The sequence below is a fragment of the Octodon degus genome, unplaced genomic scaffold (genome assembly GCF_000260255.1).
Source record: "Octodon degus isolate 3935 unplaced genomic scaffold, OctDeg1.0 scaffold00178, whole genome shotgun sequence".
Lineage (NCBI taxonomy): Eukaryota > Metazoa > Chordata > Mammalia > Rodentia > Octodontidae > Octodon > Octodon degus.
In genome coordinates this window covers 1,206,726-1,219,886 of record NW_004524754.1, presented here as the reverse complement: position 1 = coordinate 1,219,886, position 13,161 = coordinate 1,206,726, and the positions used below count along the sequence as shown (strand labels likewise).

The 13,161-nt window shown below is 50.1% G+C and overlaps 1 protein-coding gene across 1 annotated transcript in view; it reads right to left on the bottom strand.

Annotated features, from left to right (window-relative positions):
• Vwf (von Willebrand factor) overlaps positions 1-13,161 on the bottom strand; it is a 143,387-nt gene that overhangs the window by 73,401 nt on the left and 56,825 nt on the right. The window contains exons 17-18 of the mRNA XM_004643560.2: positions 8,600-8,691; positions 6,786-6,946 (exon numbers count right to left, since the gene is read on the bottom strand). Coding sequence (XP_004643617.2) covers positions 6,786-6,946; positions 8,600-8,691 — 253 coding nt within the window. The remainder of the gene's footprint in view (positions 1-6,785; positions 6,947-8,599; positions 8,692-13,161) is intronic.

Here is a 13,161-nt window from a genome sequence, read left to right as displayed (position 1 = left end):
ACACACACATAAATAAATAAATTTTTAAAAAATGGTTAGGATAGATATATAGTTACATTCTCTTAATGAGTAGAGGGATTTGTTTTAATAGTGTTTGTAAATAAGATATCGTGTCTGCATCTTATACAGCAAATAACCACTAGGAAGGCAGTATGCGATGTGTTAATTATTGGAACTGTCCTACCAATTTGATTTGAAACTGTCTCATTGCTATTTGTCTCTCAAAATTATGGGGAAAAAATAAAATAAAACAGTGATACAATAAAAAAGAGTATATAGGGCTTTAAATTAAAGGCAATGGAGGCTATATTTAATGACTGCACTGAAAAACCCAGGAGGTCAGAGCAGAACACTGGGAGACCGGGCTGAAGGACGCGGCCACTCGGTGAAGACAGCAACTCCGCCCTGCAGTGGGGCCTCTGGGCCAGCAGAGGGCCACCAAGATCAAATTCACGGGCGTCCTTTGAAGACTCAACACAGAAACACTCGAGCCCCGAAAATCAACTCGGCTTTTCTGAGGTGGCGTGGCTGTCTCTGCGAACGTGCAGCTAGGTCTTGATCAGCTCCGCGAAGGATCGGAAAGCGGGCAAAACCCGAAGTTGCTAGCGTCCTCCAAACGGCAGCGTTCTCCCAGCACGCGCGAGCACCGCCAGGACCCGGGCCCTGCTTCTGTTCTTTTCACAGTGGTTGGTTTTTGTTTTTCTGGCCTGACAGTTCTACTCTTTCCAAGCCTCCAGCACTGTCTACGTTCAGTCTCTAGAACTGCCAAAAACAAACAAAAAGCCTCAAAACTTTATAAATCTTCATAGAAAATCAATCGCACTCTGGTATAAGGTATCTAACCAGATTGCTTAAAAAAAAACACACCTCGTAAGATTTCTAATACCCACATGGAGGCCTGCTCTGGATGGGCCCGAGCCCGCGCCCTCCAGGACCACTGGCTTCTCAGGGCAGTGGGCATCCGCAGGCTGGCACCTGTGCCCACAGCGTGAGAGTCCACCCCGTAGCTGCCCTTAGGAGGAGACTGAAAGAGGGCTGAAAGGTGGCTGGTGGGCTTCAGCTGGCTGCTCTCTTTTTCCCGTCTCAGTCTCCCCTGTGATGGAGGGTCCTGCAGCCTCCTCCCAGCTCTGCCACCCCAGGAACTCCAGAAAGAGCAACAGTTTAGCAAGAGCGAGCGGGGTGGTGGGTTGTTCTCTGCTGCCACCTAGTGGTATAAGACGGTAATATTCTTACTTAAAGGAATGGATGCTTCGAGCTAGATTTTTTTTAAAAGGACTAGGGATGTCTGTCTTGCAGAGCTGTCACTTCCTTTTATTGACTCGATGGGTCTCATTATGTGAATCCAGCGTCCTGAAAACTCGCTCCCAGTGTGTGATGGCTTATTTCCTCTAGCATCTTTGTTCATAATATGATTCACAGTCTCCCTTCCGTGAACTCATGGTGACAGTGGTCATTAAGCCACCACATATGATGCACCTGTGGCGTATCTGGAACACTGTCTCCCCCGGTCTCCAGACCTTTCCAGTCCAGCTTTATAGGTGGGGAAATTAAGACACAACGAGTTTAAGTAGCTCTCCACTCAGTTCAGTAACTCAGGAACCCAGCCTGCCCACACAGCCTTCTCTCAGGATCCTCCCCTGGCCATGTTTCATGGTGTTGCCACCTAGGAAAAGCATGATGCACTCTACTCCCAGGCAAGGAGACCCGCGTGGCATTGGCAGGAGCAGAGAAAACGCATCTGGCAGGGTGGACCAAAAACCTCTGCTTTACACAGGTGCCAGGCCGAGGATAAATCAGAAAGAAAAGGTCTCCTTCCTTGCCCCCAATTTCGGGAACCAAATGCTTCTGGGCCTTGAAGGAGGAAGGTCCACCATTGGCCCAGGACACTGCTACTCAAAGACTGAGCTGACCCGTGATGGTGCAAGAGCACCAATGATTGGACAATGTCCCATCAAACGTATGTGATAAAAACTGGGAAGGGCTCATACTTGCTGGGTCACATTTTTTGTTTTACTTTTCTGATGATCCATTTGTGTTGTCTTTACAGAAGCACTGTTCCACAGTTGGGAATTTACACAAAATGGTCCCTACTCAGACCCCTCCTGTGGGCAGCAGAAGATGGTCCAGGCAGCTTCTCCATCTGAGCTTGGCTGCTTATCAAAACTATTCCTCTGCTCCAATTCTGTGGCACCTTCTGGCCTTAAGCGCTTCTGTGCACACGCGGGGGACCCGAGCCAGCATGGAGTTGGGCGGTGGCGCCGAGCAGGAACTTTGTGCCTGGGTCACAGTGGAGGCAGCTGAGCTTCAGAGAAGGCATCAAAGCTTGCGCAGGAGCATAAACCAGACAGTGGTCAAGTGAGGCCTGAAGCGAGGCCACCAGCTCCGTCCTCCCTGGGGTCCTGATGCTTCCAGAGAGCAGCCCACAGGAGAAGGCAGCTTCCCTCCCACTTGCAAGTTCTCAGAACACAGAGTCCCTGCCCTCCCTATTCCTCCGTATATGCCACACCCTCCTGAAGCAGAACTTAAAAAAGAAAAGTCAAGTTTCCCAAACTTCCTCCTCCCTACAGATGAGGTTCTTTGTTCTGATATAGATAAAAGCAGTGACTTTTTAAGTGAGATTGTATAACCTTCTGTTCCCATGACATCCTGTTATGCCTGAGCAGGGACACCAAGATACAAAACTGTCACAGCTTAACAAACTGCCTCTGTTCTCCTTCTGCCTGCCCACAAGTTCTATGCTGACACCAACCCCCTTAACAACAGGCACGCGGCCGCCAAAGCCCTTCCTTTGCTCCACACTCAGTTCTTTGAACAAAGGTGAGGCTGAGTCAGGTGTGCACCTAGTAAAGCCTCCTGATTCACCCCTGCTCTCTCCTGAATTCTGCAACACTACCCCCTCGCATGGGGGACAGAGGACCGCCTCTGAGCATGAGGTCTGCGCCCACAGGTAGGCCCAAACAAAGCACTTCCAGCTCCATTTTGTTTGTGTTCTGGCCAGAAACACAAGTCTGTGCTATAGCCAGCATACTGAATAAAGGACATGAGCTTTTCTGCTCCATCAAGTCTGGCCTCAACGACTTCCACATGAGTCAGCATCTTAGGGAAGCAGTTGTGAAAATAACCCATTCTCTCAGGATTGCGCTTTCACATTTGTAATCACCTGCAGTGGGAGGTGAAAGCCTCTCATCATGGGACTGATGTGTCCCCAGAATGCAGGCCAGAGATGCCAGGAAGTCAAAGGAGTGCTTGATGGCGTGGGCCTGAGGTCCCACTCTCATAGGGGATAGCGGCTATCCATCGGGTTAAGTTTGTCCTAGCGAATGAAGCTCTGGTGTAGACTTTAAGCCACCATGGAGATAAGGAGATGCTAAGGCAGTCATCTCTACGTGATCCCGCCTGAGAGGCCTCACTCCTTCACTCCTTCCCCACCCTTGTTAAAAAGTTGTAAACATAAAAGTGATAGTGTTGTAGGGAGCTAAATTAGATAGAAATATTGTAGGCAGTCAGACAGGGTCAGGCCCTCAAAGAGACAAGATAGAAGACGAGGTGACTTTGCAACTTGGAAGAGACAGACACTCCAGTATGGGCCACACCTGAAGACAAAAGAGGAGGCAAATACAGCTACATCCTTCCCTAGGGATGGGCACCAGAGGTTGATATTCTAAATAGGTATTAATCACCTTGAAAGAGCCCTAAAGAGTCACTAACCCAACTCCCAACAGAAAGACACCCTGTCTTATATTCATGCCCGCTTGCTACATGACTCACTTCCCCATTTGGTACTAGATTTAATTAATTTTACCTGAGTAACGGTGCTTGTAATCTCATTGGTTGACCATAGTTTTGTCCCACCTCATGCCCACCTAAGCATGAGGTGTCCCTCCATGTCTTCTCCATCACCTTAGACCCACCTTACCGCATGGTTTTACTCTATAAAAGTCCCTGAAAGAGACAGCTTCCTGGGGACAACCCCCACGGGACCCCCTCCTGTTCCTCTCTCAGACAGAAGCTTTCCTTCCCCACAATAAATACATTCTTCTCATAACCTTCACTAGTTCCTAAAACTCATTCTTTGGTTTTACAGAACACGAACTTGTCCCAGGTACCTTTCAGGTTGGGAGTTTCATTTTTTCCCCTATATCATTTGGAGGTCACCCACCCAGATCATTTTTCCTCTATATCAATAGGAGGAAAATGGAACTAATTACAAAGAGGAAGAAGCCCGAGACTTCTTGAGTCAACAGCCACAAGGGTTGTGGTTGCCATGGAAACCAAAAAAGTATTTAAGCAGAGAAAAACAAAGAAGGAGGCTGGACATTTCAGATCTGAAGGGTCCAATGGCTAGCCTTATTAATAAAGCTCTGTTTTTTCCTAATCTTCGGTCTCATATGGAAAAAATCTTGCCTTTTCACTCTCCATTTGGGATTTCAGATCATAATGCAATTATTGTGGTTATTCATATGTAAAATTAGCTGGATTGCTTCTTTCGGGAGAAAAAGAATTCATTTGAAGGAGTTCCTGGTGCTGACACAAGCCCCTGTGGAAGTCCCTTTTCTTGTGTGCACCTTCTGTGATGTTAGGAGCCCTCCACCCCAGGTATAAAGGAACAAGGGTGTTTGTCCTGACAAAACTCTGAGATACACAAAAAGAGCCCCTGGGGATAAAAGAACAAAGAGGATCCTTCCCCTCCCCTGTCCTATTTCTTGCCCCATCTGAGTCTGAGCTCCCTGTCCTGATAGGCTGTTTGTGGATACCACTTCTTCAAAGGTAAGAACTATACCCTACAGCCTGGCGCACACATTGGCCAATCCGGCCTCCCATTAGAAAAGACAGCTCCAGCCAGGGATGTAGCTCTGGGGCCCAGTGCCTGCCTGGCAAGCATAAGGTGCTAAGTTTGATTCTCGGTCCAAAATAAAGTTCTACATTAACGTCTTGGGCCAGGGATATAGCTTAGCCACACAGCTGGCAAGTATGAGCTTGTGAGTTTGATTCCCAGTACCAAGAAAAAGAAGAAGATAGCTCCAAAACCCTCTAAGCCTAAGACAGAGGGAGCACCCAGGGGAGAAGTGATAAAGGCTGATATCTGTGTTTCAGAGAAGAAAGGGCTAAAGAGAAAGAATAAACCATATTTACCCTGTACCTCTTCAAACCCCCACCTCCACCCTGCCCTCCTACAGGACCCTGCCAACAAGTCCAAGTTCCCTCTACAAAACGTGGGCAGCTCACAACCCAAGCTGAGTCTAGGGTGTCCTTAAGACTCCCTACAGTTCCAGCCAGACCTCTATAGTGCTGGCCCTTACCCACTCACTCTGGGTATCAGGGATTAGAATCAGGGAAATCTACAAGATAAGATGTATTTGCAAGAAAAAAGACCAGAAGCATCATTGTTCAGGGTGATGACCATAATATGTGTATATCTCTCAAAAAACTCACCTGAGATTAGACTTTAGAGGGAGGTTACAGAGGCTTTGGCCATGCCAGCAGCTACAATTCTGGAAGATGTATAGAGGATCTATATCGATGCAAAATAGTACAGCCTTCGACATGCGTGGCTGTAACTGGGACCCACAGGCTGGACCTGCAGGTGTCTAGTGGGTAACTAAAAGCGGGATAGCTTGGCATCTCTCCTTCATTTTCTATGGCTCCCTTATTGCTTTAAAACTCTGGGTCACTCTCTGCTCAGCTCTGCACGTGGGCATGTTAACCCCTCATGAAGTATCTTTCTTACAAGGTTTGTTAGCCTCCAACTCACCTACCCTCACTCATGCCTGCTCTAGGCTGAGGACACCAAGATAAGGGTGACTAAATCTTCAGAATGTATAGGATTATCCAACTGCCAGCTTTCATATCTGGTTTCAGACCCTGGGAAAGGATACCCAGAGTTTTCCTAAACCTGTAATCACCTTGGGTCCCAGGAAAAGCAGAGCCTTCAAGATCACCCCATGACGAGGCCACATCCCCCAAGCAGAAGCAATTACCCCCAGCAGAACCAAGGCTGCCACTTTCCAAGTGAGAACAATCAGTTCATGGGAACTAAACTGCCCCTTAACATAAGGCATCGCAGGAGCTCCCAGGCCACCCAGGCCTCAGCCCCCCAAGTGCCCCACGACACTGGTCCCACTCTTTGCTAATGGGCTGGTCTGAGCCTTTTCCACAGAGTGGGCCCCTCTCTGTTCCCTTACTGTCTAATTCTGCCAATAAATCACCTGTGCCTCTCACTGATGTATCCTGAACCTACTCCATGGGGACAGGAGCGAGTCAAGGTCTCCATCCTTTCTTTAGGGGACATCCTTGAACCCTGGTAGGTGACATGACCTCCATGGACATTTGTAGTCACAGACCCAAAACACAAGACATAGAGAGCTGGCCAAGACCTTGAAACGTATTTTCCAGAGGAGGGAAACAGCTCCACATGGACACGACTCTTAATGGTTCACCAGTGCATAGGAAGGACTCAATGTCTTCTCTTGAAATACAAAGTTATACACATGTATGCAAATAATATGCAAATAGATGTGGGTTATACCTTCACCCACATGGAATGTGGCCACTGGGGAGAGTCTGGTAGAAATGCCTGTTTCTGTTTGTATTTTCTAGAAATACTTTCAGCGCTTCCCATGGCTCTCCTGGCTCTCTCTTATATGTTTGTCAGATCCCATGAGGATCCACCCCAGACATCTTCCTACCCTCTCCCTCCTACTCCAGCCTTGTTTCTTCCTCTGGTTGGTCCCATAATCCCCTAGAGGGAAAGGGAGGTGCCCACCACTTGGGGCAAGGGGCCTCACCATGCCTGAGGGGCAGAGGCAGCCGGAGACACAGCCGGTGCTCATGCAGTCCAGATCGTAGTTCTGGCATGTCTTGGCACATTCCACCCCTTCTGCCCTTGGGTTGTCAGCAGGACACACCAACTTGACCATGGGCTCCCGACAGAACAGGCTCCGTTTGCCTGGAAGTAGGAAAACCAAAGGGTGATGAATGGCAGAGCAGCAGGGTCTCCCTCCTACACGCTCACCCTGGGAGTGGGTGTGCCCCACCTCCAGGGGGACCAGAGAGTCAGCCTCGTCTGCTCCTGTGAGCTTTGTCCTACACACAACAACTGGACCCAACTGTCCATCCGGGGCAGCCTATAAGAGACCGCGTTTGGGTTCTGAAAAGAAGAGCCTTGGTGGAACCCAACAAAACCATTCCTAACATGACTACTGCTTATTCAGGGAGAGAGGCCATGACCCACAAAGACGGCTTTCAACTGTCTCTGCTTGGACTTCAGCCTCCGCCTGGCTGCACTACTTTCAGTGCAGCCTCTGTCCCAACTCTAGCCTCTCTCCCCATCCACCAAGAACACTGCACACGACCACACGTCTCACTCCACCCCCTGCCACCCACGGAAATGTGGCTCTGAGAGAGCAGGTATTTTGCCTTCTGTGTCCTCTACAGATCCTCTCTACTGGCAGTCACCAGGTCTCAACAGCGAACTGGGTATGGTGAGGAGCTGGCATGACACCCCTCTTTTTCTTTCTGCTGCCTTCAGGAGCGCTTATGCCATTCACCATCTCCTCTGGCAGGAAAGCCAGAATTTCCAGCCTCATTTTATACAGAAACTCCAAGAGATGAAAGGCTTTCCCTAATCTGCATGAATGCTAAGAGTATCCTGATTTTGCAAAAGAGAAGATATCTTCCAGTTCCCAGGCTAGAAGACTTTGCACAAGGGGCGTATCAAAGGCAGGTCAAACTTGAAGAATGGGATGAGGGGTAGGAATCGGGGACATGACAAGAGTCAGGGAGGAGAGCCAGAGGACCTCCTGGCCTTCAAGTCACATGTGCTCATCTCAACTTCTGAGCCAGCCTTCTGTTTAGGGTCTTGCCCAGCTCTTGAGATGCTCTCAGGCAGTCACGCAGAAAGCCAGACCCAGCCTCGCCCAGCGTGGCCGGGACACTTGGCACCGAGCTGGGCCATCTGGACAGAGAGAATGCCCAGGGAAGGGGAAAGGCAGAGAAGGGAAACAGCCCACTATGCCCCTGCTGCCCTAAGCCTCCTCTCTGAGCTAGGGTGGCCCCCTGGAAGCAGATGCAGCCCCCGGAGAGAAAAAGGATGTGATCTCACTGACCCAGGGCCAGCCGCTCTCCTCCTTGCCTATCCTGAACAACGCAGCCACTATCAGAACCTTCAACTGGGAGAAACTGGCCCAGACCCTTCTTTGAAACCCATCTAAGTAGTCTTCAAAGAGATGTCCTTATCCACATGTCCACAGGAAGCAAGAGGCCACAGAGAGCAATAACTGTCATCATAATTGTGGTGACCATCTCACTCCCAGCTTGCACTAGACTAAGGTCACCCTGGGCACAGTAGAGGTCTCACTGGACTCACCCTATGGGTAAGCTGATCTTTCCCCTCCCACAGTATGAAATACCTCTTACCTCAGTTACCTGGCTTCACCATGCAAAGGCATGCCTAGCCGTGAAAGTCAGCCACACAAACCCGGACATCGTGGCAAGCCAGCACAAGGCCAGACCTGTCCCTGAACCCACAGGGCTCCCTCCCTGATCTGCATGAGGAGTTGGGTGGAAGAGAGGGAGGGCCGGTTCTGGGGCAGGTACTCACTGCGGTGAGAGAGGGGGCTCCCGAGGGCCACGTCCGGCAGGCTCCCAGGGGCTCCGCTCGCGGTGCAGTGCATGAAGCCATCCTCACAGTAGCTGCAGAGAACAGAGCTGTCTACCTTGCTGTCCTGTGTCCTCACCTTCCACTCTCCTTCCTTCCAGCCAGGCTTCCAGATCCACCAGTCCCTGAGGCGTGGCTTCCCAGGGTCACCAACAGCCTCCATGATTCAGCCCCACTGAATCATTTTATTAATTTTTTTTCTTCCTTGGTCCCTTTCAGTGTTACCACTCTTGACTCCTTCATTCTTTTTAGAAAATATCCCCCCACACCTTTTCCCCCTACTTCCCTGGTTGCCTTTCCCTCTGGGATCCACCTTTCCTTGTCTGTGTCCCCAGGCTCATTCTGGGCCCTCCAGGAGCCTCACACTGTGCAGCCGTCCCGTCCCCCATGCCAGTGACAGAGGTGATTCACATTAAGAGCGGCACTTGTCCATCCTTGGAACCCCGGGCCTACACCAACAGATAACTCCAGAATAGCTTCACTCAGGGTCTCGAGGACACCTCAAGTTCAGTGTACCAAACCTTGCACAGTCCTCCGCCAAGCCAGGCCTCTCTTAGAGCTGCTTCAGGGATTGTACCACCATCCACTGGTCCAATTCTCCAGGCTCATCCCTGATCCTGCCTGTGCCTCACTCTCCACACCAGGTCCACCACCAAGCCCTCGGGCTTTGTCTCCTCCATATCCGCACCTCTGTCTCCATCAGCTACCCCCTCCTGGCCAATGCCGAAGTCTCCTAACTGATGTTTCTGCACCTATCCTGGCCTCCTCTACAACACTCCTGTTGGCAACCACGTATCCACTAATCTATATCTGATTATGCTGTCTCCTGATTGAAGCCCTCCACAGCCTTTACTTCAAAGGTCTTCAGGTAGAGAGCAAACCTCCCTAAGACCTGTCGGCCCCGCCCTCTCCCTTTCCAGCCCACAGCTGTCTCTGAATCTCAAGGGAGCACTGCTACCTTTAGCACAACCTTTGACCACAAGCTTTTGCACACTTTGCTTTGACCTAAGCCAAAGCTGTTGATTCTCCCCAATACACACACACACACACACACACACACACACACACACACAGCTCCCTTTGCCCCACCCCAAGCTCCCACAAACCAGCTGTTTTCATCCTTTGACTGACCACCCTTGTAACTGGGTGACACCTGCCTCTCACTGGACTCATGATTCGGGAGGTAGAAGCCATGAGTGCTTTTGCTTACCACTATATCCCTAGCATCCAGCATAAGACCTCGCATCAAGTTCTCAGTCTTGTTTTATTTTTAGCTGTGGCACAAGAAGTACATGCCTTTGCGAGCTACCAGCTGAGACCAGAACACACGGACGCCATGTGCAATGACCCAGCCAGGGCAGTGAGTGCACCCAGCAGCTCAAACACCTCTCGGTTCTTCATTTGGGGGCTCTCAAAGTTCTCTTCTAGCTATTTTGAATACACAGCCGATGGCTGTTAATGATTGTCTTGTTTGTTCTATAGGACACCAGGGCTCCGGCCGGCTCCTGGCTCCAGGCTTGCTCTACAGGGCTGCTGGGATGGCCGCAGGCATTTTCCTGTGGGTACATGGGTGCACCTTCCTGCCACCTTCTCATGGACCTCATGGGCATGGCTCCAGCGAAGCTCATGCTTCAGTGTGTGGACTCAGGAACAAAAATGAACAGGCACGGACAAGCCAGGGATTCTTTGGGACACACATTTTCCATGAGACCCAGTTCCCCAAATAAAGTGGAATGAGATGGTGGTCACTAGGCTCTAACCTGGCCCAGAAGAGGACACGGCCCTCTACCAGCAAGAGAACAGAGCCCTGCTCTCCCAGGGACTGCTGCAGGACAGCTGCCACCTCCTCTACTGCAGTGACGCAGCTGGTGGCAGCTGCTGTCCCCCAAGCCATCTCCATCTCCTATAGACTAACTTCTTTCCTCCTCATGAAATCACCGATCACCAGGACCCACAATCAACGAACTCAACAGTCTGCTCTCGGCAAAATAGGCAGTGCTCACCAACCCCTGCATTCTGCTCGCCTGCTAGATGACTTGACAACGTGAACATCTCTCTGTGCCTCAAATTATTTACTAAAAAAAGTAAGCTCTGCCTGCCTAATGGTGTTGTGTTAAGGTTCCAGAGAGAAACTACTCAGAAACCATAGCCAGACGAAGGCAGTGAGATGACCACTGAGCTGAAGCCGAAAAATCAAGTCAGCACTGCACGCAGTGACCATCGGCCCTCACCAGCAGAGGGTTCTGCCTCTGCAGATTCAACAACCCCAGGTCAGAAGTTTTCATACATTTGCATCTATAACCAACACATGCATTTTTCCTTGCAATTGTTTCCTAAATAATACACTGTAGCAACTATCTACACACTACTTACTGTAAGTAATCCAGAGAAGAATTAAACCATATGAGAGGGACCTGTGAGATAGCTCAGCAGACTAAGCGCTTAGGCAAGTGCAGGGACCAGGGTTCCATCCCCAGCACCACATGCAGTGCCAGCCCAGCTCCAGGATGTGCTGAGCCAGCGACCAAGTCCAGGTGTGGTGCGGCATGTCTGTAATCCCAGGGCTGGGGAGGCTGAGACAGGAGGATCACTACAAGTCAGAGCTGTGTAGTGAGACCCTTTACCAAATACATAAAATTAAAAAATAAACTATATGGGAGGATCACACAGTCTGCATACAAACACTACCCCATCTCATATAAGGACTTTCAGATTTTGGCAATATCTGCCAGGTTCACAAACCAATCCCAGGAATACCAGCTGGGACTCCTCCTTCCCTTAGTCTCCTCAGGAGGGCATGGTCCTAGTTCTGCCCTTTTCACTGCCTGCTCTCATGGACCCCCTTTCTACTTCTTTTTTTTTTCCTTTCTTCTTCTAATCCTCTGAAACTCCCAGGTTCTGGGCTCACATCTTCTTTGGCCTCTTAGCAACCCTCCCTTCTTTCCCCATCATTTGGATCGGCTGTGGTCTTAAAGGTTCACGTGCTAGAAGTTCAATCTCAGAGGGAACAGCATAGGCCATGGTGGAACCTCGAAGACCTGAGACCACCAGGAGGTAGGAAGGTTGTGGCGGCTCTGCCCATGGAAGGGATCAATGCCTGTCCCCCAGGAGGCCATTAGGTCTCAACAACCCGGATTTATTCTCCAAAGCATAGGTTATTAAAAAGTGAGCCCACAGCCAGCAAGATAGCTCAGCAGATTAAGCACCTTAAGCACCTACTTAGGCAAGCTCAGGGACTGGGGTTCGATCCCCAGCACCACAAGTGCCAGCCCCACCCCCAAGCATGCTGAGCTGGCCACCAAGACCAGGTATGGTGGCGCATGCCTATAATCCCAGTGCTGGGGAGGCTGAAAACAAGGGGATCACTAAGAGCTGGAGCTACATAGTAAGACCTTGTACCACATACATTAAAAAAAAAAAAAAAGTGAGCCCGCTCCATGTTTGCAGTCCTGCCATGCTGCTCTCAGATGAGGCTGCCCAATCTCTTACCTGTTGGCCTCTAAAACTGTGCAGTGCAATAAACCTCTTTTCCTTACCAAATACCCAGGCTCACATATTTTTATAGCAACTGAAACCCTCCCAGAGCAGCATGCCTCGAGGCAGTGCTGCCCAGGTGTAGTTTCTTCTGGTTCAAATCCTTCAGCCTGAAAGGAGGCTAGTGGAGAGGGGTCCTGTGAGCTCTCCTACTTCCTGTTCTAGAAAAGGGAAACTGAGAGACCCAGTCCTAGCCCAGGTCCAGTGAGAGTGTGGGAGAGCTTCGGCTACCCTGCGCCGGCAGGACCTATTACTGGTCCCAGCCCAGGCGCAGCATGGGTGAGACCCTCTTCCACCCCCTTGGTACACCCCCCACCACTCCGCAGCACCTCCCCCACCCAGTAGGAATTTCTGCTGCGTTCCTCGAACTCCCAGATCCAGTCCTAGCCCAGACTCGGTGAGTGTGTGGGAGAGCTGCCTCTCCCCACTACTCCACCTTGTCCCCTCCAGACTCAGCTCAGGCCTGGCATACAGGCCTGAGGTGTAACCCTGCAGCTGCAATCCCTGCAGAGAGTGTAGAGGACAGAACAACCCAGCTAGTCCAGGAGCAGAAAATCTTGCCAGAGGGACATAACAGGTTCCCCCTCAAGGGCAGCAGCAGGAAGGAGCTGAGCACAGCAGCCAGACCCAAGCCAGGCACAGCTGGATAAATCCAAACTTTGTAGATCTGAACCTGAACTTCAGTACGTGCTAAGGTTATAACTACAATGAAGATCTCCAACAAAGGTCAGAAGACAGTGCTGAACAAAATGATGAGAAGGAACAAAATGCAACCTCAGAACCCAAGCCCACCGTAACAAGTGCAGAGGACATTAACACAGAACAAACTAGGAATCACAAAGCTGAAAGCAAGGAATCAATGGTTTCTGAAATAAAAAAAAAAAACAGCTGCAGAAAGGTATAGAGGAACTCAGATTGGAAATAAAAACAGAAATTCCTGAATTAATAACATCTGCAGTAAAGAATCAAAT